The following is a 24,699-nucleotide window of genomic DNA, read 5'->3' on the forward strand; positions in this document are numbered from 1 at the left end:
AAAATTCTTTATATATCCAGTAATCATAGGAATATAGAAAAAAAAAATCTTCGAAATTCGAGAATTTTCGGATCATATCCGAACTTCATATGACCTTAAAATATAATCTTTGAATGTCACTTAGGTTCTCGAAATCGTAGAAATTCTAAATTACCTTGAAGAACGTTCCTCAGACTTCAAAAAGAGTATTATAAACTTCAAATGGCTTTAAAGAACATCTTTTAACTTCAAAAGGTATTGAAGAATATCTCCATTTTTAAACACATATTCTTTAAGAACATCTTTATATACTTCACACGGTCTCAGAGAACATCTCTGATTTTCACATGGCCTCAAAGCACATCTCCGAATTTCACATCATATTTGAGGACATCTCTAAGCTTGACATCAGCTTAAAAAACAAGAACACCTCTCAAACCTTCAGATGACATCAAAGAACATTTCTAAACTTCACATCATTGTATACAATATTTCTAAATATCACAAGGCATTAAATAACATCCATAAACTTCACATGGCCTTAAAGAATATTCCAAAACTTCAAATGACATTAGAGAACATCTCCATTGTTCACATGATTTTGAGGAATACGTCTCAAACCTTCAAATAACATTAAAAAATTCAAATATAAAAATTCACACGGCTGTAAAGAACATTTTCAACATTTTCTTTGTATGAAAAAAAAAAAATGTAAGACTTCACATGGCCATAATGAATACCTCTAGAATTTCACATGGAATTTGAGAACATCTCAAACTTTCACATGAGCATAATGAATAACATTTTATCCTTCACGTGGAATTCAAGAATATTTATACCGTAACGAACATTACTTCCCACGATCTTGACAAACATCATTGGACTTCACAAAGCCTTAAAAATAGTATCTCTGAACTTCGCTTGTCCTTGGAGGACATCTCCAACCATTAAATGGCTTTAATAAAATCTAAATTCTCATGGCATTAAACAACAACTCTAAGAGTTCATATGGCCTCAGATACACATTCGGTTGTCCCACGACATTAAGAATCTCTATTCTTCACATGGCATTAAGAAAAAAAAATCCCAACATGGCACTAAAGAACAATCAACTTCATTATGGTCTTACAGAATATTTTTATATTCCATATAACCTTACAGAAAGTCTTTTAGTTTAACATGAAACCAAGAAAATCTCCAAACTTCACATGCTCCACACTGATCATCTCAAAACCTCTTTTAAGTTCACCAACGTCAGAAACTTTAAACTAGATCGGCTAATAAAGGGTTTTAAATAAGTGATTTACCCTTAAGCAACTTAAAGCTTGGCATAAACTTATTAAAACGGCGATTTCTTCCTATAAATACGTGCTACTGAAGCTTAAGATGCAACGATTATGACTGTTACCAAAATTTGCGTGTAAGCTCATTTGGCGAATTACACTTAAGCTTCCCACATACGCAGCGATACAGACTGACACACAGACACACATACATACAGGAACTTGAGAGGAGGAGGAAGCTAGATGATTCACATAATAAAAGATAGCCTCATGAAGCATACAACAGTCGCAGAATCTGCTGGTGTGAAGCAAGGGGGTGTATAGTTTGACTGATACAGACGGCTCAGACAAGACAAATACATTATCACAGTCTGCCCCTTCACTCACGTTTTCTACCACCTGGCAGATACGTATGTTCCAGTCTAGTAAATATAAGCTAGGCTGTGTATATACAGTGAGTGAGTACAGGCGCACTCACTCCCTCTCACTCACACTTAAGCTTGTCCCTCAAAAAGTCAAGTGTAAATTCTACATCCACTTATAAATATCAGTGTATCAAATAAGTTTTTAAGGATCTTTTAATTTCAAACCGATTGGTCCTGGCTGCAGCACTTCTTTATATTAATCACATGATCATTTTTCAAATATTTCCATATATAAAGTCTTGCTGCATCACTTATGTGGTAGTTATGAGGACTCGGGCCTTTTTTTCCTTGCGTCTCATGGACTCCATCACGTCTTCCTTTCCATAGCCTGAGTCCTCAAATATTCTTGACCAGGATATGTCTCCTCCACGGATTATGTCGAGACAAAACAGTCTTTCTCGACACTAAAGTTTTATGCAGTATTTCTTCTGACTAAATTTCGTTTTTTCTTGTCCTCTTTTTCTTAGACATTTTTTTTGACACAAGTACCGACGGAGCACATGATGGTGACATTAACAAAACTGTTCGAAACCTACACCTGAAAATATTCATCGAGAGCACAACTATTACCGTGGAAACAATGACGACTTCAGTAACATGTCTGGATTTGAACATATGCAGCGATTATTATGGGTGTGTGGTGTTTGTAGGCAGGTTTCCAAGGCTTTCCACAGGTTTTGCGGTTACTTTGTATATGAAAAGTGAATACATGAGAGAGCTTACGTTGTGAGAGAGCACTCGGGTCAACCGCTAGCAGACACATGTGCTGGGTTATTAGTTGGGGGGCGGAAGAGTAATGGGCTCTGGTGTGACGACTCGACCCATGAAGAGGACACTGCTGGCGATGTAGTCCCACACGAAGAAGATGAACGGGTGGTCCACCTCGAAGTACTTGTCCCCAAAAGTGCCCACTTGGTCACCTTTAGAGGTCAGGGCCGGAGAGGAGTCCTCCCCTGCCTCCACTACCTCACACACGGCCCTGAGAATATAAGGCTGTCAGTTGTTAGGAGTCACCACACCCTCCACTCAGCCTTCGTACCACAATAGCCTGCATCATTTAGTAGAAAAAATAGAGGATATTATATTACGTTATGAATCTTTATTTAAATATTTTTTTCTTATAATCCAACCAGACTATAAGAGTTTAGTTTTGTAGCACCCATGAATTATTCCTTGTAGTGTGAACTTGTTCACAACACTGCAACTTGCAACATTAAGTGTTGCAAGCGGGCGGGTGTAGGTGTTTGTTGCTCGCCCTCCCGGGCCCGCCTGTGTTGCCACACTGGCGTTCATCCCCCTCCCCCTTCCCTCAACCGCAATAACAAAACAAATGGAAATTTCCTTGGCGGACATATCACGTCTCCCTTGGGTTGCATCATTCCCAACACTGTGAAACCTGTTTACATTCACTTCTTTTCATTAATGCAAGAGTACATCTGTCATTAACTAGTGATTACCTGTACTGCAAATGGGGAACGAGCTGTACTCTCGTGGGCTCCTATGTCTTATCCTCTAAATTCATTCAAAAGGGCTTTGAATTTCTCAAAATTTTAGGCATTTTATGCTTCATTGACTTTATTCCGTCTGTGTGTGAAGAGGGTTTTTTCTTCCTACAATGCCTCTCAAAGACATAGGCAGCAAATTGAAAGTCGTATGTAAATAAGACGGGCAGAAACTTAACGATGTAGTTATTAATTTACTGTCTACAAAAATGAGTTTTGTTAATGACCGTCAGTGATTAGTGCTAAGAATACTAATAGTGTGCAGCCTATCTAGTTTTTGAGTAGTTTTAAATCACGGGGGAATTTTACGCATTCCCATTAACCACTGTGATTCCTTTTTGTTAACAACGGCGCAGCATTTAAATCAGTTTATAGGAACTGGAAAACAATTACAGATGCACGATGGCTAAATCCGTGTTAGTAAAGGTCCATTGGCGTTGGTCCGACACAGGGGTAAACATGGGGAGAAGATGAAGTGTTCATGTTCCTGGAAGAATTAACTTGAAAGTAGAAGTGTTTTGTTCTGGTGGTCAGCTTGGCAAAGCTGAACCTCACTCACTTGAGGGAGGAAGCTAAGCCTGTCAGAGGCAATATTCTCTTGCTTTTTGGTACTTTAAAGGTGTTCTGAAATATGACGATTGTCGTTGCTCGTAGGGAGCAACTGGAAGCATCTCAGGTAAGTTATCTGATTTACGTGTGCATTAGTTCACTACTAAATGAGCGGGAGAGAACATGATTATTGTGGAAAACCTGTGGGGGCATCCGTCCCACATAGCCGTGTTAGTAGATTTCTGCTGTTTTTGTTGTGTGGTATCCGACAAGGTACTGAAATCTTGGACGCAAATGAGTTTCGGTTCACTATGAATTTAATTCTTCGTTATATGTCTTTAGTTTTCACATCAATGCAAAAATAGATATAATCTGTGTTAAACTTACAAACACTTGTGCAGGGTATTTAGTTAAATTTCAGTTTTCTTTTTCTTAAACTGCGGTCTTAGTTCATTTCGGTGTAGCATTCGGTTCCTCATACCGCTTTGTGATTACATGTAGTTATTTTCTTTTTCTTATCTGCATGGCCTTCTACATATGTTAGTGACTCATCATTGCTTTACCCCACACTCACAATTACATCTTCCTTAACCTAACGCAAACTCCCTCGCTCAAGGCAACTGTTCAGTGGCCGAATTATCAATCTGTTGTCAAGGGATCCATCATTTGACCATCATTTACCTTCGAGTATCATATCAGGTTTTATGTAATGTCTTGTTTAACGTAACGTTGTATCTAACTGGCTGTCAGACTATGTTAATGATTCGTCTAAACTAGTTATGACTAATTCAACACAAAAGTTTTGCTTGCAGTAGAGTGCCTTCAGTGGAACCTCTTCACATGCATTTCCCCGCGTTCACCTACTGTTTTGTATTGCTCTGTGTAAAGACTAAGATGCAAGAAAGATCGGCGCTGATATATCGTTTGTGTTCACGTTGATGGGGAGACAGTCTGCTTGTTTTCACTTCTGTCCTCTGTGGTAGAAAGTGAGTGTGGCTTCCACTGTAGATCGGTATGGTATATTTCGAAATAAAGATAAAAATGTTTATATATGTTTTGGTGAGACGGACGACTGGAGGGGGTCAGTGTTTAACTGGGGAAGATGCATTTGATCACCTGTGTAAGAAGTCGTGAATGAGAATGCTCGGCTGGGCGTCCCTGGTGGTGGGGAAGACAGAGGTCAGTCCCAGGGACACGAGCGCGTCCTGCAGGGGAGGGATGACGTCTATGCGGAATCGTGGCAGCCGTAAGTTGACTTTCTCGTCCTGCAGAGCAAACATGACATTAGATAACGTTGCATCGCGTCCTGCAGGGCAGACATGACATTGGATAGCATAGCATCTCGTTCTGCAGGGCGAACATGACATTAAATAACATAGTATAATGATGGTCACCTAGGAGCTGCGCCTGTTTGTCTTCATATCTAGGAAATAAGCCAGCGTAGTGCCACTCAGCTAGAGGTGGACCTAGCTCACTGACGCACGCCTAGTCAGCCAAGACGCTAGCTACATTCCTTGTGTTTACCTTGTATTAGGCATAATCGGCAGGAAGTAATGCATCTATTTTTGCCGATTACACTAGACATAATAGGCGAAAATTATCTGTATATATTGACTGCAGTAGTCAGTTACCAGTTAACTTTAATGACATCTTTAGTGTTATCATTCCATATTTTAATGTCTAATATACTTTGTATACTTACACTAATGTCAGCAGATTTGATGACATCACTAACCTACTATTACCAATACCAAACAAAAAAGTAAATTAAATACATATTCAGAAAAAACAAAATAATAATAGTTACGTGAAACGATGCTTATTGAATAACTAGCACAGTTAACAGCCCACAGTAAACGCACAGTAATTGCACAAATTGACTTCGCTTCTAAATATTTTTCACTTACAGGGTCGCAGTGAAGTCATATATAACCCCGGGATGGATTAACCATACGCCCTATCTTTTTATAGCACAAGACCCTACAGCAAAAAGGAAGTTGATGAAGTTTCTAAATGCGGTTTGCGCCTTTAAGATCACCAGAGAAGCGTAAGCGAACTCGCTTTTTTTTTTTATTTTTTGTAGCTGTGACTTATACCTTGAGGGTAGAAAAGAGGGCCTTGATGTTGTCTGAGGTGATGTTGCGCTCGAGGGAGGCCAGGCCGTGGTCGGGGTGGTCAGGCAGCAGGATAAACATGGACAGCCGCCTGGCCACGAAGGGCAGCTCGAGGATCCGTACCTCCAGCTCGGCCGAGGAGCCTAGTGGTAGTTCCAAACGTCCCACCATCATCGGGATCTCAAACCTTACGTGGGACAATGAAAGGTATACATGCTGAAAATGACGTTTTAATGTTGCATGTGGAGTTAGTGTCTTTTTTTTATCTGAAATAATCTCGAGTTAATTTACTGATGAAGTTTGTTTAATTTATAGTTCATAGGAAGAAGTGTTGCTTAAGTGATATTACTTGTAATGATTTTCCATAAGGGCTACCAAAGACACCATATGCAAATACTGTGCTATGAAATGCGTGTAAAATGTATTCTACAATTATCTTGATACTCTTTTGACAAAAAATACACAATTCCAGTGACCAAATAAAATGCAGTTACAGTTTGGTTGCTACTTCTTTTGACAAAGTGCACAGTTACAATATTAAACAATTTTGCTTCGTGGGTAGTGTCTCTCAAGTATGAATGCTTGTCATTGGTCTTTATTTGGTAAATGGGCTCGTTGTCCTAGCTCTAACCCACCTATGGTAAATAACATTCGTTTACTTCATGTCAAATTCAACCAAACTTTTCCTAACCAAGCTGTTTTTGTATAGCTTATCCTTGGATAGATTAGATTAAGTTTATTTTGGTTATGTTTGTATGTGTAAGAAGTTGGCTATACTTAACCCCATATTTCCCTTGTTCATCGAAACTCTTTTCCACCTTGTGGTGTTCATTTCAGATTGTAGCCCAGGTGTTGGGAGTTTTGAACTTTTTGGATGTGGAAGTCATTTTCTCATAAATTTTCTCATTTCTCTGCATATGGCCTTAATGGATTCCGCCTGCTTGTGGTTATGCTGCAGGTGAAAAGTCACTTTTGGCGAGTTTGTTATCGTTGGAGTGAAATCAGACGAATCAAGTCTTAAGTAACTTGATAGCTCAAGATTATCAGACCCTTTAATAATTTGGCAAAATTATTTTATGATTTTTTCTTCCAGCATTATCTACATGTAAGGGAAAAGTATAAAGATACGAGAGTTTAAGTTACGTTTCTGCTAACCAAGGGATGGAAAGCTTGCTCATTTTGTTTTTTTTTCTCAGCAGGGATATCATGACTCACAATAACTGTTTGAAAATAAAAATCGCCCTTAGAAAGTAGCTATACTGAATTAGTACTTAGCTGCTCTCAGAACTACTGTCATGATTGTTAGATTTTTTGATTGTGTCTACAATTGAATGTTACAATTGTCTTATCAAATGAGGTCCCTCAAGGAAATCGTCAATTTAAAACAATACAAAGTTTCATATGAACATTAAGTCATCTTTTACTGGTAAATCTGAAATATTTTAAGTTCAGTGTCAACTTACCTTTCGTCTAAGGTGATGTAGAACAGACCCTTGTCGAAGGTGAGGTTCCGTTCAAACCTGTGAAGCCAACGGCCAGAGAAGTACACGACCACCACAGCCAAGGCTTCCACTTGGGCAGTGGGAACATCTGCCAGCGGCGCGCCCACCAGGTCTTCCGTCTCCCGCGCCACCCACCTGCGTCACAACAATATTCGTAAGCATCTGTACAGTGACGCGTTTACCAGTGAATAATATAAAGCTCTTGAGGGACATGAGTGAATATTTATCTATTGTCCTGAATTTCTGAATGCCAGCGTCCTGTAAACCTATAGAATTATCTTTGTTGATATAACATTAAGGCCAAAATTTCTTAAGAAAATAAAATGCTATGATCATAGGCCAAACATTAAGTAACATCACTATTTAACAAAAACATATGGCGTCTCCCACGCCTTGGGTTGCCACATTCAATATGGCCATCAGGCGCAACAGTTGCTGATACAAACGGGCAAAGCCAGTCTAACGTGATTTTATAACGCTCCGTCTTTAGCCACCTTTGCTGGTCTCACTTACTGGTTAATCCCATGCATGATCTCCGTGCCGTTGGTGTGGAAGTTGACTTCTTGCGTCTTCCCGGTGGGATACAGCCCACGAGTGGATTCGGCCGAGGCGGAGCCTTCCTGCAGGAAGAGGGCGTATGCCAAGCGCAGGTCCTGGTCATAGTAGGCGTCGTCGAAGTTGGCCACCATGGTGGAGTGGCCTTCTTGTATCTCCTCTGATGTCATGTTGGAGTACCGTAGGACCTGCAGATGTGAGGTACAGGGGTGAACACCAGACGTACCGCCAAGCCTTGCCAGGACCGGAATTCATTCCATTGTTGCTGATCATGCAACATACGTAGGATTCAGCAGTGGCACTTATAAAGTGCTACAACTAGGAGATTGAGTATCAGGCGCTGTTATGGACCATCACTACAAAAGTAAAATTCATACTGTAATTGGCGAGTGTATATAAGTAGGGAATGTAAAGAAATTCGAACACCAACAGAACCACTGGGTCCTTTCGAGGCTGTTTGTAATAGTGGAAGATCAGAAACTCACATATTAGTGTTGTAAAAGCGGAGAGCGTACTTATGATTTCGACGGAAAAACCTGCACACTGTTCAGTGACTAAGAAAGCGCAATTAGTGTTAATCATGGAGATGAAGCGAATTATATATCAAGTTTGTTCTTAATGATAGAGTTAAACAATATGACCGTCTCTTTTCCAATCGTCAGACTGCTTATGGCTGGTGCAAACACCAAGAGGGAAGAGTGAAATGTGGAAAAGATATACATATACCTCTCTGATCTGTTGAGTGACTTCGGCCTCAGGACTCTGGAGGAGAGGAGATAGCACGGCTGCTACACCCACTGGGCTGAAGAGGACGTTAGCGTTGGGCTGGCTGGACCTGTTGACCAAGGCGCCGTACAAGTCCAGAGTAAATTGGAAGTGCGCTTGTGAGAACCTCTGACCCCCACTGCCGGTGGTAGAGTCAGGTCCGCCGCCTGCTGCCCGTGGGGAGGCTGGTGACGTAGGGAAGCCCCGGAGGCTCCCTGGGCAGGCGAGCAGCACCAGCAGCGTCACCAGCAGGCTGCACTCACTCCTCATGCTGATGGTGGCGACCCGACCTCCTCCTCCCGTTACGTTCACACCCTCCCGTCCGCTCTCTGCCGCCAGGAGGAGGCAGCCTCAGCACCACTGAAACATTGGACCTACAATCCATGAGAGAGAGAGAGAGAGAGAGAGAGAGAGAGAGAGAGAGAGAGAGAGAGGTTCTCTCACAGCCGATTTCGCTTTTGTTACCCTTTTACACATAAAAAATGGGAAAGAAGGCCTCACTATCATTATGTGGCAGGAATAAAGCTTCAGGATTTTGGGTGCTTGAGAGGGACAAAGTTGGTTTGATACACGGTGGATGAATTTAATCCCAGTAAATGCTGTGTAATGAGGATGGGACTCGGTGGAAAAAAAAAAAGGCCCCAACTTGATAATTACCTGGCAAGAAATAAGCTTCAGGAATCCCTACGTGAGAGGGACTGGGGAGTTTCCTTAGTCCTCAACGTGTAACCATAGTCCCACACTGGGAGAATGATAAAGGAGACAAACTGTCTGTTGGCGAATATTAGATTAGCATTCAAATGTGTGGATAAAGAAATATTCAGCGAGCGTTTCATATCCTACGTAAGACCAAAACTAGAATAGGCGTGTCCAGGTTAGTCTCTGCGCTTAAGGACGTAAAAAGAGCTAATAGAGAAGGTCCAGAGGAGGACATCGAATTGTCCTAGGATTAAGAGAGCTGAGTTATAGGGAAAGGCAACAGGCCTTGAATATGCCCACCAGGGAAGATAGAAAAGTGTGGGGTGACCTGTAAAGTTTTTAAACCAGGTTGATGACGTAGGCAGTAAACAGTTCTGAAATGAAGGGATAAAACAACCAGAGGTCATGACGTGATATAATGTAGGGATAGAACAACCAGAGGTCACAACATGATATACGGATAGAACAACCAGAGGTCATGACATGATATCATGCAGGAATAGAACAACCAGAGGTCATGACGTGATATAAAACAAGAAACTTGGTAAGGATTTGAAGCACAAACTTTAATAGTATAAGAGCGATGGATGAATGGAATATGATGAGTGAGGACATGGTTCATACAGACAGTACGCGTATGTTTAAGATGATGTGTTGTGGTAGAGAATGTTCAAGAGATGTCCCCCTCACCCTCGCCCTTCACTTATGTATGAATCCTTCCTCGTACAATACAGAATAGTAATTAAACACACACCTGCCACACAGACGACCGATCATTCCACTTATCTTGAGGGCTCTGAAAATACAACGTCAGGTCATGACAACATTATTATCAATAGCTAACAGAGGAGAGCTTTAGTGGGTGGGTGGGTGGGTGGTGATGTTGTGAGAGGGAGGGAATGGTGGAGGCGTCCATAGCTGTCGTCAGCCGGTCTGGTAATGATGGTGTTGTACACGGTCAGCCGATGTAAGCGCTCAGCACGCTCAGGAACCCCCACATCGCTCGTGAATTTAGACAAAAAAAGAAAACGTGTTTGCCCTGCCGGAATGCTACTCATTTATACCCATGAAATTGTGAAGATGTTTTGCAAGCAAGAGCTTTGCATAAATTTGTCATGCGTGTGTATTCTGCCTGTCCATGTCAGACAATAACACAGCCTGTAAATGCCAAGAGTTTATAGTCGTGCAAGGTGTTTTAAGAGTAAGGCTAAATTGGTGTGCACCTTTAAGGGCGAACATCCAGTTTGGTCATTACTTAAAAGAAGGGAAAAAAAAAAGAAAAAAAGATATAGCAATTCGTGCTATCTGGAAACCCTGGGTGTTTCAGGGGTTTAAAAACCCTGTTTCTGGCGGGGTCTGTTGTACCTCAACCCAACCCCCCAACCCCCCCGCTTCCCCTTCGTGGACCGAAAGTGAAACTTGCATGTTACCTGAAGATTCAACATGTTAAACTTTGCCTGTGTTGGGGGAGTAGGGGTAGGGGGTGAAGGGTGGAGGGGGGGGGGGGGTTGTTTCATCTTCCCTGCCGGGCAAGCTTTGGTGGGAAGGGTAACGAGGAGGCTTGCTGACCAGGCCCCACAGAGGATGAGACTTGACTCTCCAGGCCACACACTTCCCCTCACACGACCGTCGGAATCGTAAACAAAGAAACAAATATATTCTCATATATATAAAATGGCTCGTTAAATTTCAACCATTTTTTTTTTCTTCTTTGCAGTATTGTGAACCATCCTGGCCCGCGCCCCTCCGGCCCACACATGGACCCAGACGTTGGCAGATGGACGTGTATATGATAGGAAAGAAAAAGGTGATCACATCTCACACGAACGCTACAGTCACACCCGCCCTGCTGGATGATTACATTAGTGCCAACCACAGGGACGATGCTAGGGAGGAGGCATGAATGTCAGGTTGGTAACCGTGCAACAGGAAGGTATACTCCCTGTGAGGTTGTTGGTAACACGGGCATATCGTCAGGTTCGTACGTCAGTCTGGTAACACTGTACATCATTAAGTACGGACGTCAGACTGGTAACACTGCTTACCAGCAGATGCGTTCGTAAGGTTGGTAAGACTGCACGTTCAGGTAGGGTTGGGGTTGGTAAGACTGCAGGTTCAAGTAGGGTTGGGGTTGGTAAGACTGTAGGTTCAGGTAGGGTTGGGGTTGGTAAGACTGTGGCGCCTGGCTGTCTGGTCGGACGGATACACTGTCTGCCTGGCTATCTTGTCGGACGGACACACACTACGTCTGCCTGGCTGTCTGGTCGGACGGACACTACGTCTGCCTGGCTGTCTGGTCGGACGGACACACACTACGTCTGCCTGGCTGTCTGGTCGGACCGACACACTACGTCTGCCGCAGGTGACGTAACTCTCCAGCCTGGTCTTGCCTCATCCTCTTCACCTGGCTGATGATGCACCTCGCCCTAACCCTACGTTTGCCAAAAAAAAAAAAAAAAAAAATACGTTTGACCTCTTGTTACGTCCCTGCCATCGTACATGGTGTCATGTGACATCCAACTCGTTAAACGTCAGTGGTGACACACCCTGCGACAGAGGAAGGGAGGCCTTTAAAGAAAGTGTTTCAGCTTCCGGGAAAGTTAATCTCAGAGAGAGAGAGAGAGAGAGAGAGAGAGAGAGAGAGAGAGAGAGAGAGAGAGAGAGAGAGAGAGGAAAACGTTCTTTTGGGTCGTCATCAGAAATGATGTTAACATTTTACCCTGACTGGGCAACTCGTACCATGAGCGGCGGAGGGAGGCATTATGGTTGAACCGGGGGGGTGTTGGGGGTGGGTGAGGAGGTGGTGAACCTGTGCGACGCGGGACATAAATTCTTGCAGGCAGTAAAGTTGGTACTATTCAATAACCTGCCACTCTGCCCCCATCAAACTGTTGAGCCAAAAACGTGCAGCAAGTAGTATCTATCTTAACTCGTAAATAATCTGACTGTTTATTACGGATTATAAGAGACATAAAACTATTCATGTGGACTTGTTAATGTTCGTATGAATCATTTACGACTCGGTGCAAATATATATATATATATATATATATATATATATATATATGATTTTAAACGTTTTCGTCTCAAAGCGCATGTTCCTGTCATCCATGTTGATCGCAGACGGTATATTGAAAGGCAAACTTTTATGAAATGGAATCATTTATGGAACAGCTGACTGCTCTTACGATAATGATGAACTAGCCCAGATATCTGTGTGTATATATATATATATATATATATATATATATATATATATATATATATATATATATATATATATATATATATATATATATATATATATATATATATAATCATGTAACTACCTGCAAGTGGTTTCATCACTAGCGAAACAGTCCTATACACGTGGTCCAGTACTGTGCCACACACGGATTCCAATACTTTTCCAGACCTATGGTCCGATACCCATGGTCTGATAACTGCTCCGTAGCCGTGGTCCGACAGTGGTCCGTCCGTAACGGTATCCGGACTCTCCTGAGAGTCGGGTGAAGAAGACTTGTGAGACCGGCCGGCCTGGCGGTCGGGGTCTCAGGATTTATATCCCCTCCTAATAACATGGTAACCTCTCCTTCAGAGACGATCAGTTCCCAGGTGCAGGCACCACCTCCAGGGAAAGATAGGACGTGTCTGAATACTTTAGATAGACGCAAATGAATGAATAGTGGAGTAAACAGAGAGAGAGAGAGAGAGAGAGAGAGAGAGAGAGAGAGAGAGAGAGAGAGAGAGAGAGAGAGAGAGAGAGAGAGAGAGAGAGGTGGATGGGCTGGAAATTAGATTTGTTAGGATGATATGTGGCGTGAAACCGGTTGGTGATTTGAGAAACGACACTATCAGAGAGAAGGGTGGTAGTGAATGAGGGTCGTTTGACTGACGGAGCCAACCACGGGGTTCTGGAATGGTTCGAGCATAGGGCGAGGATGAGTGAAAGGATCGGATACGGAAGATCTACCAGGTTGTTGGTTACGCAGGGGCCAGCGGAGAGAGAGAGAGAGGAGACGGAGAGATGAAGTGAAAGAAGCCTCGTAGTATAGGGATCTGAACTGTCGGTAGGGTGAGAGGCGTGCATGGGATAGAAAGATTTGAGGCGATGTGGTATATGGGGGTCGACTTGATGTCAGAGGGCAGAAACAGGGTATATTGAGGGGACCGTTGTAAACCCTGGAGTTGTGTCTTTCGGGTTCAGCTGGGGATGGTAGGCTATGCTTTCGGTGCATCATACATGACAGCTAGAGAGTGAATGTGAGTGGACGAGCACATTGTTCGTCTCCCTCGAGTAGGCGAGAAAGGCAATTATATTTAGATGGATAAACATAAAAAAGATTAATTAAATACAAGGTAACATCATTTTTTGATAACTGTCTTTCCAGATCATGACGAGAAAGAGTCAGGGACAGACTGAGCCGTCGAGAAAAAGCCTCTTGACTCTGCGTCTACGTTTAGAAGGTGTTAAATGAGGAGGGGAAGATACCCAGCTCTTACGTCTAACCCCTTTTAGTGACCGTTACGACATCCAGGAGATACGTGAGTAGTATTCTTCGTCTCCTATCTCTAGGGATAATTAGCAGTGTAACCCCAGGACACTTTATATTTTGGGGGGATAAAGATTGTGCTTTACAGTGGAGCAGAGTAAGGTAGGCTCCTTTTGTGCGAGAGGGCTCTAAGGCTGCGCTGTGGTAAGTAGCAGTGACATGATAGACTCCTTTGGCAGCGTGACTGTACCCCTTTTCGTCCGCTGACGATGATACAGCTTCACCAAAGGTGACTTTCCACTCGCAAGGTAACCGCATGTAGGCGGAGTCTGGCAACAGCCCAAGGATCATATCTATTTATCTGTCTATCTATCTCTCTGTCTATCTGTTAAACTATCTATCTATCTACGTCAGAGGGATGTATTAGGGGTCAGTGTGAGGCGTGAGGACGGGTCACACACCCAAAGTATAATGAAGTTGACGACCCTTAGCAGTCCATCACCCCTAGCGCTGGCCACTCCCGACCTCCTCACGTTCCCAGAAGGATATCACACGAGCCAAAGGACCTGACTAACTCTGAAATCATCGCCCTCATCACCAAGCGTGGGACGGGAGGCATCCAGGGTTGGTGCGTGCGAGACTGCCCCGTGACTGATGGTGGAGGAGGCCATCTCCCGACAGCTACTTACTGTTTTTGGACCGACTTACCTACCTGCCTACTTACCTATCTACCTACCTGCCCACTCGCCTACTTACCTACCTACCTACTTAAAAGCAGGCTCACGTTAGTGCACCAAGGAGCAGCTTGTCTTTCATTTTGTACACGTAAACGACAGTTTGATACTTTTGAAAAAGTCTTTGATGGCATAGACAATTTAGCAGCCATGCAAAAACGCAGACATTATGACGCTCTCATGCGTAGACGTCTTCGTGAGCATGCAGATTTCTTCATCGCCTCTCTCTCTCTCTCTCTCTCTCTCTCTCTCTCTCTCTCTCTCTCTCTCTCTCTCTCTCTCTCTCTCTCTCTCTCTCTCTCTCTCAACTCGGGAATGGAAAACGCGACGTAAGAGGTATAGTGTCCGAACCAAAAAGATCCAGTAGAAAACTGGGAGCTGCAAAACACTGAATATCCGTTTCGTGGACACAGATTGGAAAGACCAGACGTCAATAATCGTGGGAAGAGCTTGTAAGAGATTACATGAGACCTGCAGCGTCATGGAGCGCATTCATATTGAGAGCGTATGTGATCTTAGGATTGTTCTGAACGCATGAAGAAGTCGCTGGGGATTTGTATTTTCCGGTTGGTGATTATAACTTGACGTTGACAGCCTTAATAACCCTGACAGTTGGTAGGCCTTGTATGTATATATATATATATATATATATATATATATATATATATATATATATATATATATAAGTGATCATCCCAAAATGTTTATAGACATGTATGAGGTAAAATGTTTTACTGCACTGAACAAAGTGGAAACTTAGCGAGGAGGTGGAGGGTGGGAGGCAGAGAGGGGGAGGTTCTTGAGGGCAATGAGAAGCTATCGTTGTTCGCGTGTGTGTGTGTGTGTGTGTGTGTGTGTGTCTCAGGAACAATGCATCAAGGAAAAAATAGAAGAAGGGAGAATGTCAAAGAAGGCAGGGGTAAGGTGGAGGCGAGTGTCGAGCCAGGAGCATGAGATTGAAATAAAGAGGAAGATTTGTTTAATTGCACCAACTTGGAGACGGGAGCCAAGTGGAAACCGAGGCGGTACACGGCTAACATGATCACAGTCATAACTTGAGGAATTAGGTACGCAAAGAAATGATTAAGTTCAGAGAAAAAAGTAAATAACAGTGATGATAAGATCTGAACAAAAAAAAAAAAAAAAAGTTAAGCTAAAGTGTGTGGCCAGCGAGCAGATAAGAGAAGTAACTGTAGTGGATTCTGGAATGGATGAATATGCTGACTGCAGAGGCACTGCTGAAAATAATGGGGTTTTCGCAGGAGATAATGAAGTGTAAACGAGGGCGAGCGAGGTGAGGTAGAAAGGTCTTGATGTTGTACAGAGGAAAGGTCACGAAGGAGGGATGACCAGACGTGAGGAGCTTCAGGCCTCTGTACGTAGGAGACATACTGTACTCCGGCCTGTGCCTATGCTGACCCATGTCCCCGTCCAGCCCTGCATCCCAGTACACTCTTGTAGCCTACACAACTGCAAGACCCCAGTACACACGGATGACCCCCAGCACAACTGCAGGACCCCAGAACACTACAAACTCCGGCACAGTAGGTAGAGCCTGTACCCTGATGTGGCCCCCAACCATGGGAATCTGGGCGACCTGTCCACAGTGAACGAAGACATTGTAATTACCCTGAGCTGTGAGGAGGGGGGTAGGGGGAGGGGGGGGGGAGCAGGGTGCACGAGAGTGGCCTTGATGTGCACCTCTGGTAACAATCTTCAGACATACCTACACTCGCTCACCGTCTTGTCCACACAGAGACACTCGTACACACAGACAGTCGTGCGTACACACAGATGAACAAGGGACACACACACACACACACACACACACACACACACACACACACACACACACACACACACAGTGTCTATCCTTTCTGTAACACTTCGAGAATTTGCCTCACATTTTATGAGAGTTTTATGATGAGCCTCACAAGTGGATTAAGATTACCAGATGTTGGGACAAGAAGGCACTTGCGGCCAGCAGACAGGTTGAGGAGATGAAGGCACTCAAGTGGTGGAAAAGGAAGAGGAACGTCAGCGATTATGAATGGTTATGGTGAGTGACATGTTTCAGGAGGGAAATGTGGTATAGCAGCGGGAGATACAGAGGTGCCAGTTTTGGCCACTCCTGTCTGTATCTTGTCAGGCAGAGTTTGGAAAGTGCAAGTTGTTAGAGAAGAATTACACAGTTCGTGTAGACAACGGTGAGAAAGACATAAAAGTGACAAAAGTGTGTTATGTTAAGTACATGGAAATGGTGGTGGTAGTGTATGGTGACACCATCATTGTAATGGTACACAAGTGGGTATCTATCGCCAAATGAATAAAGAGGAAAACGATATTATTCATGGACAGAACTTTGTCAATAAAGGTCAGGTGTTGTGACCAGTGAATGAAATGTGATCTCTAACAGTGACTGATGAATGGTGAATGGAATAATCTTACAGTGTAAGAGTGAAGGGGAATACGATAGATAGCGGGACAACAGTACACAAAGGTGGAGTAGCTACCTGGGCTACAAGGAGAGATGGGGAGTTGATCTAATTCTTGTGTCGAGGACGAGGTTCATCCCAAGATGGGACAGCAGATGGTCCCTGGAGGTTTATCCCAAGGTGGGACAAGATAAGATCGCGGTAGGTTCATCCAAAGATGGGACAGCTGGAGATTCATCCCTAGATGGGACAAGTGGATATCCCTGGACGTTCATCCGAATATGGGGCTACAGGAGATCGCAGAAGGTTCATCCCAAGATGGGACAACTAGAGATACTGGGAGGATCGTCTCTAGGTGGGACAGCTTGAGATCCCTGGAGGTTCATCCCAAGATGGGACAACTGGAGATCCCGGGAACGGATGATGCAAAAGTTAAAGAATCAGACGCAGCGAACAATGGGCTGTCCGGCTGCCAAGGTCCCATGCCAAACTTAGACCCGGCAAGTCTTGAAGAACATAATGAAGATAATGAAAGGCAAAGAGAAGATAATTACGATACTCAGAAGAAGATGTTTGACTGGGAAACCATTAACAACATCAAAAAAAGAACATGGCTGAACGAGAGAGGATAAACAAATATATGGCAGATGCTTATCTGGGATAACCTGCCGAGAAAATGGTGAATCTGTACATAATCTATTATTGATAAAGGCAGGCTTGTTAGTATCCAGACCTATGTTACTCGTAAGTAAATTCTTTATGTTACTGATAATTGTAGATGATTCGAATGGAAAATGATTCCATGGGTTATGGGGAATTAAGTGAACGAAGGTCGACATGTTTTGTTTGACAATAAACGCCATTTAAGAGAGAGATACGGAGGAATTCACAAAGCAACAGGTCATTGGATTCTTTCGAGGCTGTTTGTGATGGATTGTCCATATCTAGACCGACAAAATGACCTTCGAACACTGTGATCTAGATGATACTGATAAAAGACTCTGTTATACTATGCAAATACAGACGAGTGTTCCCTCGGAGGAATCAGGTGTTGCATAACTGGAAGGGAAGAGTGGACGCACGTCAGAACCGCCCATTCAAGACCGGACAAACGCGAGGAATGGTGTCCCGCAGGGTTCGCTTCTGGGGCCACTGTTGTGTTCCTGATCTATGGAAATGACTTACCGCAGGGATTTGAGTATCTGGGATGCGCTCGTGGGTAATGCCACGTCAGGGACAAAACCACTGATTATTTCCGAGAATCCATTAACATGTAGCGGGACGTGAGCAGGCCCCAGCAGCGGTCAGATATGTTATATATAATGCAACTCACTTCAACCCCAACAAAGAAATGATATAGAATAGTGAAGATGGAAGAAGGTCAGAACACACCAGAATATACGTGTCACGTGCAGGAAATCAGCTTGCAAAGAGGACTTGTGAGTTAATGCCAAACTTATCACGGGAAAGCTACATACGTATTATAAGGAAAGTTAACGTTTAAACCTGAGTCATGTGATGATTGACTTTAAGTACTTGGACAAGAAGACGTGTGAGACAGTGTGTTTGGATCTAGGTTATATGTGCATCGCCTGTTTCGTTTTTTTCTAATGGAAACATGAAGAACTTCAAGAGGGAGGTGAACGACGACGCGTGGCAGAAATTGGATTGATACAGATGAATTACAGGTTAGGGAAGGCAGGCTTGCACGTACTGCAGTCAGGGGATGGGGCCACGGCTGTGTGATAACTACCATTAAGGTCTTACAGGCTGACAGGGAGATTAACACGAACAGCTTTATCGACGTTGGAGGTATGATGAAATTAGATGTCACTCCGCACTCCTCAGTCACTCCATCTGTTCATCCTCCCTATGCCGTCTCAGCCAACACAGATAAAAAGAAGTTCGACGAAGGAAGTGGTAGATGATACACGCGACGACGTTGTATAGTGACAAAGTGATCACGTGGGACCAGCTGACGTGTGCAGGGTAGGAGTTGGAGGGAAAAAAATATCTCAGACTTCAACAGTGGAATTATAAGGTTTAGAGATGGGTCCGTAGAGCTTCCTTTACCGTACACACACACACACACACACACACACACACACACACACACACACACACACACACACACACACACCACACACACACACACACACACACCTGAATACCTTCCCATACACACGCACACTGACACTAACACTACAGATTATCCCCCCAAGAAGGAGAAAGTGGGAGTGAAATATGAGCACAGAGCGGTTATATATATGGCCGGGTGTCTGGCTCAGGACCCACGAGTACAAAGACCCAGTAGCGGTGGGTAATGGCATTCACTGGCTATTGTTTTTTAGTCATGTATCGATCGGGGTATCATTTCGAGCAGTTGTGACACAGAAGAGGCCATGATTTGCGGTAATTATGTCCACTGCAGGCTGTGATTTTCGGCAGTACGATAAACAAATGCGTATCATTCGGATAACTGTATGTACAAAGGGTTTATCTGAACGGCAGTGATACATAGCCGGCCATTCATCAAAATAACTATGTTTATAAGAGGGTGTCATTTTGGATAGTTATAGCGAATGTATAATCTGGTTCTTCCTCATTATTTCCCCCCACAACGGGACGTATCATCGTGCACTCGCCAATAAAATATGGTGAAAACTTATACATAAAGAGCGATATATAATCATCATAACCCGAGGAGTTACGTGTACGGGGTTACCATACGGGTACCTGAGGCCCTATATTACCTGTGATGGATCACCTCACCCCATAGCCTGGCTGGACCCTGTACCCTGGCCTCCTGGACGTCTGCCACAACCCTGCCTCAAGACGATGCACCAGACGGCGACGGCCCTCTCCTGGACTCATACCCTCTTACTCCTCCCATTCTTCACGTCGCCCTCAGCATCTTATTCTTCTTCAGTTCTTCCTCTTCAATTCTTCTTCTTCTTCTTCAGTTCTTCTTCTTCTTCAGTTCTTCCTCTTCTTCTATTCTTCTTCTTCTTTTTCTTCTTCTTCTCCTCCTCCTCCTCCTTCAATTCTTCTTCTTCATTCGCCCATGTCGTCAGTTTTGATGGGTTTATGTAACCTGATGTTTCACTTGTTCCACTGGTGATAACGGAAGACCTTTCCTCAGGCTTCACTGACGATAGGGGACGGTGTTCCTCATGTTCATTGATGACAATGGCAAGGCTGAACTATACACTCAGGCCTAATGCTGATAGTCAGGGAAGAATGCAGATTGATGTAGCCAGTGCTCAACAGGAAGAGAGGCAGATATATATAACTTTAACCTGTAAAAGGACATCCACGCTCTTAGTACTCCTGAAGAAGGTAAAGGCTCCAGGGGACGAGGGCCTCCGGGTACCTTCGGGGAAGCTACAATCTTGTATAGGGTTCAGGGGACTCCAGGGAAAGGTTGCTGGACTTCGAGAGGTACTGGGTTGCTGTATGTTACTTGGAAGATCTCTGGGGAAGGTACAGAGCTTTTGAAGGGTTCTGACGAAGTTACGGATTCTGGGGAGCTTACAAGATATAGAAACTCTGCGGGAACTACAAAGATCAAGGGACACTGTGGGGCTACAAAGGTCAGGGACACTGTTGAGCTACAAAGGCCAGGGACACTGGGGCTACAAAGGTCAAGGGACACCAGGGCTACAAAGGTCAGGGGACACTGGGGAGCTACAAAGGTCAGGGGACACTGGGGAGCTACAGACCCAGGAAGATGAAGGAGAACAAGTATCAGGGGAAATCTTGAGACTTGGGGAAGAGTCTCAGATTCTTGGGGGAAGCGGAGACCCCATGCTTTAAGGGGTACTGTGAAGCGATAGTCCCTGAGGAACAGGTTCTTGGGGACCTATTTAGAGGCTGTAGAGAATCAAGAAGAGGATTCTTGGGAGGCTATGGGGAATCAGAAGGAGGATTCTGGGGAGAGGCTACAGGTTCTGGTATGATCTTGGGAACTCCACGTTCTCGAGTTGCCGTGCAAGCAAGACGTTACCGGGATTCTCGGAGGAACGATTGATTCCGGGGGGAGGGAACCTTGGTAGCGTTAGCAACCATAGGTTCCCCTGGGGGTCTAGAGACATCATAATTGCCAGAGTAGTCTGGGGGAACGACAGGTTCCGGGGTAGTCAGTCGGGGGAGGACTTACAGGTTCTGCGGGAGTCGGGGGAGGAACCACAGGTTTTGGCGGAGATTTCACCAGGGGAAAAGTTCTCAGAAACCATAGAATTATTTTTTTTTTTTGAGGGGGGGGACCCTTGGGGAGGGGGGAGGGAGGAGCCAAGGGTTTCGAACTCTAAACAGAATCTCAAACAGATGCGATGAACATGAGAGACGTGATGGTGATGGTGGTAGAATATCACAAAGGAAGACACGCTGGATGGTGTAAATGATCTTGAGAAATATGAAACAGGTATGAAACGAGAGCTAGTGAAACAGGAGCCACTGAAAAGTACGAGACTAGGACGACATAAACAGGTATGAAACAGGAGTTTGAGAAACAGGAACAAATTGAAACAGGAACGAGTGGAACAGGTATGAAACAAGCTAATAGAATATGTATTAAACAGTAGTCAGTGAAACTTTTCAAACAGGAGCCCGTGAAAAATGTGAAACATTAGCTAGTTGAACAGGTATGAAACAGGAGCTAGTGAAACAGTAATTGGGTATAAAACAGGAGCTAATGGATTAGTTATGAAACAGATGAGAGGCAACTTTGCAATAGGATCGATCGAAACAGGTACGAAATAAAGAGTCGTTGAAACATCTGAAACATGAGCTAATGAAACGGCTAATCACAGCTCATCTGGAGGTTGGTCAGAAACGGTGGGGTGTCCCCACAAGTTGTGTCAGCATTGAGTCCTTGGTAGCCTCGGATAATGAGTTAAACTATTTGCAAAAAAAGAAACTACATTGAAGTGAAACAAGCTTTTTGGGATATACACCCTGTTTCGTGAGGAATATGAGCAAGTAGTATATAGAGTCGTGAGATGAATGCATATGTTAACTTTGACACAGCGAATGACACCAATTGGTACTGATAATAGTGTACTTCATCAGTTAGGAATTAGGTTAATAAAACATGTTAATGAAACTCCATTGAAAGATGAAGTTTCAGCACCTGTTAGTGTCTTATCAGAGTTGCCTAAACTGTTATGTAACCGGATCATCCCGTTTCTTTACACAGTACATGACACTCTTTTTATGGAATGGAATCCACTGGCAATACGTTTGTTGATTCGGTGTTATGAGACATGATTTAGTGTCATGAGATATGATTCGGTGTCATGAGACATGATTCGGTGTCATGAGACATGATTCGGTGTTATGAGACATGATTCGGTGTTATGAGACATGATTTGCTCTTGTTTTAGTGATGACCGCTCATTCCAGGACCCCTAACGATGCTACAGTGGGTCTAGGGCGTTGAGACTGGGGAACGGCCTCACCTGACATCATCTACATCAGGTCACAAGGCTGGACGGAGCCCTGTGTAGAGGACTACCACAGCCACCATGCCATATTCTTGTTTCACTTCGTTTGGCACATAATCTGAGGGCCGCGTATGGCAGCCGTCTGCTGCACCTTATATGGGGGGGCGGCCCCGGCTCCTCCCTCCCCCCCTCCATCATTAAGCTTTATCAGTGAGGTGTTTTTGCAGGACACCAGAAGCTTAATGTGCCCCCATTGATCAACGATTGCCAGGGTCACCTCCCAGCATGAGGAGTAGGGGTGGGTAGGGAGAGAGAGAGAGAGAGAGAGAGAGAGAGAGAGAGAGAGAGAGAGAGAGAGAGAGAGAGAGAGAGAGAGAGAGAGAGAGAGGCAGACTGGTGGCCCACCGCGCTGCAATACTCTCTCTAAGGACCGACTTGAGCTTACCTGCCTCTCACACCACACTGTAGTGTTGTGTCCTGACCTTACTGCAGGGCTTGCCGCCATGCTGTTGTGTTCTCTCCTGACCCCTACAGCAGCCCAGTGGGAAAATTGAGGACCATTGTCGGTGGACGGTTGCGGAGGGGAGCCACCACTGACCCGTGTGGAAGGTGGATGTCCAGGTGGAGGGCGGCTTAGGCTCCTGACCACAACACGCCAGACTCCGCAGGGTTAGCAGCAGCCGTGATGCCCTGACCCCGTCACCACTGCTCCCCGTGCCTAACCCCCCCGGCACACATGCCTGACATACAACCCTCCACCCTCCCCCCATCATCATGTTTAGTGATCCATTCATTCATCTCTGGGGAGGAGGGAGGGGGGGGGAGGGGCTGTCATGTCATCCTAGCGAGAGACTCTGAGAGTGCGGCGTTCATTGTTAACTTACCGTCCAGGTAGCGATGAGGGGATGGGGGTGTGTGTGTGTATTCCACTGTCTGTCTTTGAGTCCTTCGATGAGCTCCCTGGCCACTGCTCTGCTGAGCCCCTCTCGAAGTCAGCCCCCTGCTCAGTCCCTGGTGGTGATGCACTGAGCCCACACGCACACTCCCGCCAAAATCGCCGAGTCCATATATCAAGAAGGCAAGTCGACAGGCGTCAAATGTGTGCAGTTGTTGGAGGAAACTGTCAAAGTAGATTTCTAAGTGAGCCTGGCAAGACGCTGCCTCCACAGGCTTTATGGGTCGGGGGTGGTCCGGTTGCTCACGTGTGCAGGTGTGCCCGGGTCCCGCTGACCTGACCTGCTCACTGCCACTGCCTTAGTGCAACTCTGCTTCTGCCTGCAATCGGCCGCCTTTTATCCGTGCATGACATTGCCAGACGCTGCCATCACCAAGACTGGAGCGTCATTTTCTCGCTGTGTGAGTCATTGATTTTCTTCCATATTACCCGTCGGACACGGTCGCATATATCACAAGGAAATGTGCGCATTGCTGCAATGCTTTTTCCCTCCTTACGAGGAGCCGTTAAAGGCGGGAATGTTTATGTCAGCCATTGTTGTTTGTGTTTGCGTTTTTCTATCCTATTGTGATCATGTCTGGCCTCTCTCTGTGTGTGCTTCTTGACACTCTTGGTGAATTTCTCTCTTATTTTCTTCGTGTCTGTATTTCTGAGACCAACTGTTGCTACATTCATTCACAAGGGTATTTCCGTTTCTCTGCATTCACATTTTTTCCGTCTGTATGTTTTTGTGCTTCTTTATCCCCATTCACCGAGCTCTCTAACGTATCTTTATAACTTTTTTGTCCTGTGTCTATCTGTCATGTTACCGACAGCCGAACAGAAAACGAATAATCCTCTTGACACTGAATGGTTCATGGTTGTTCCTGTGAGTTGAAGTTAAGACTTGAAGCAGTTGACGGTGTGAAATGCTACAGGATATGTTTCTATCACTATCACTTTTGAGCATCTCATCTCAAGGCGATGTTTGCTTCCAGGATAACTTGTCGTCTGGTGGAGCTGACGTTAAGACGGCCGGGAGGCAGCGCTGTCATCGTTCACACGGAGGTGAAGGGACAAGGAAGGTAAGCGGAGGGAGAGGAGGGAGGAACACACAGAATAGAAGAGGAGAGTACCGTTAGGCTTCACCTGGTGCCCACTCCTGATGCTGGTGATCCTAGTGAGAATGGCGAGGGGGAGAGGTCTCTTAGTGCCTGTTACCAGTGATGGTAATCCTGGTCGCTGGTGCTTCTGGTAAGAATGGTGTAGGAGCTTCACTTGGTGCC

General features: G+C 44.6%; 1 protein-coding gene across 2 annotated transcripts; it reads right to left on the reverse strand.

Annotated features, from left to right (window-relative positions):
• Positions 1 to 253: 253 nt before the first annotated feature.
• On the reverse strand, positions 254 to 23,746 carry LOC139760808 (leukocyte elastase inhibitor-like). 2 transcript variants are annotated; one of them, XM_071684438.1, is made up of 7 exons: positions 23,364 to 23,746; positions 8,636 to 9,034; positions 7,868 to 8,097; positions 7,316 to 7,489; positions 5,835 to 6,039; positions 4,855 to 5,003; positions 254 to 2,666 (listed from the first exon to the last, which is right to left on the reverse strand). In XM_071684438.1, the coding sequence occupies exons 2-7, from the start codon at positions 8,942 to 8,944 to the stop codon at positions 2,462 to 2,464; spliced, it is 1,272 nt and encodes a 423-aa protein (XP_071540539.1). In that variant the 5' UTR covers positions 8,945 to 9,034; positions 23,364 to 23,746; the 3' UTR covers positions 254 to 2,461. The 2 variants fall into 2 exon arrangements, with proteins under 2 accessions (XP_071540539.1, XP_071540540.1); XM_071684439.1 differs by having other exon boundaries at positions 2,312 to 2,666; positions 8,636 to 9,048; positions 23,364 to 23,501.
• Positions 23,747 to 24,699: the final 953 nt, after the last annotated feature.

This window comes from Panulirus ornatus, chromosome 38, assembly GCF_036320965.1.
Source record: "Panulirus ornatus isolate Po-2019 chromosome 38, ASM3632096v1, whole genome shotgun sequence".
NCBI classification, from domain to species: domain Eukaryota; kingdom Metazoa; phylum Arthropoda; class Malacostraca; order Decapoda; family Palinuridae; genus Panulirus; species Panulirus ornatus.

Bases quoted from the DNA above. Each gene is read 5' to 3' on its own strand.
- LOC139760808 (XM_071684438.1), bottom strand. From the start codon at position 8,944: ATGAGGAGTGAGTGCAGCCTGCTGGTGACGCTGCTGGTGCTGCTCGCC. The intron at 8,098-8,635 runs GTATATGTATAT...TCACATCTGCAG, and splicing joins TCACTCAACAGATCAGAGAG to GTCCTACGGTACTCCAACAT. The intron at 2,667-4,854 runs GTGATCAAATGC...TTATATTCTCAG, and splicing joins ATTCACGACTTCTTACACAG to GGCCGTGTGTGAGGTAGTGG.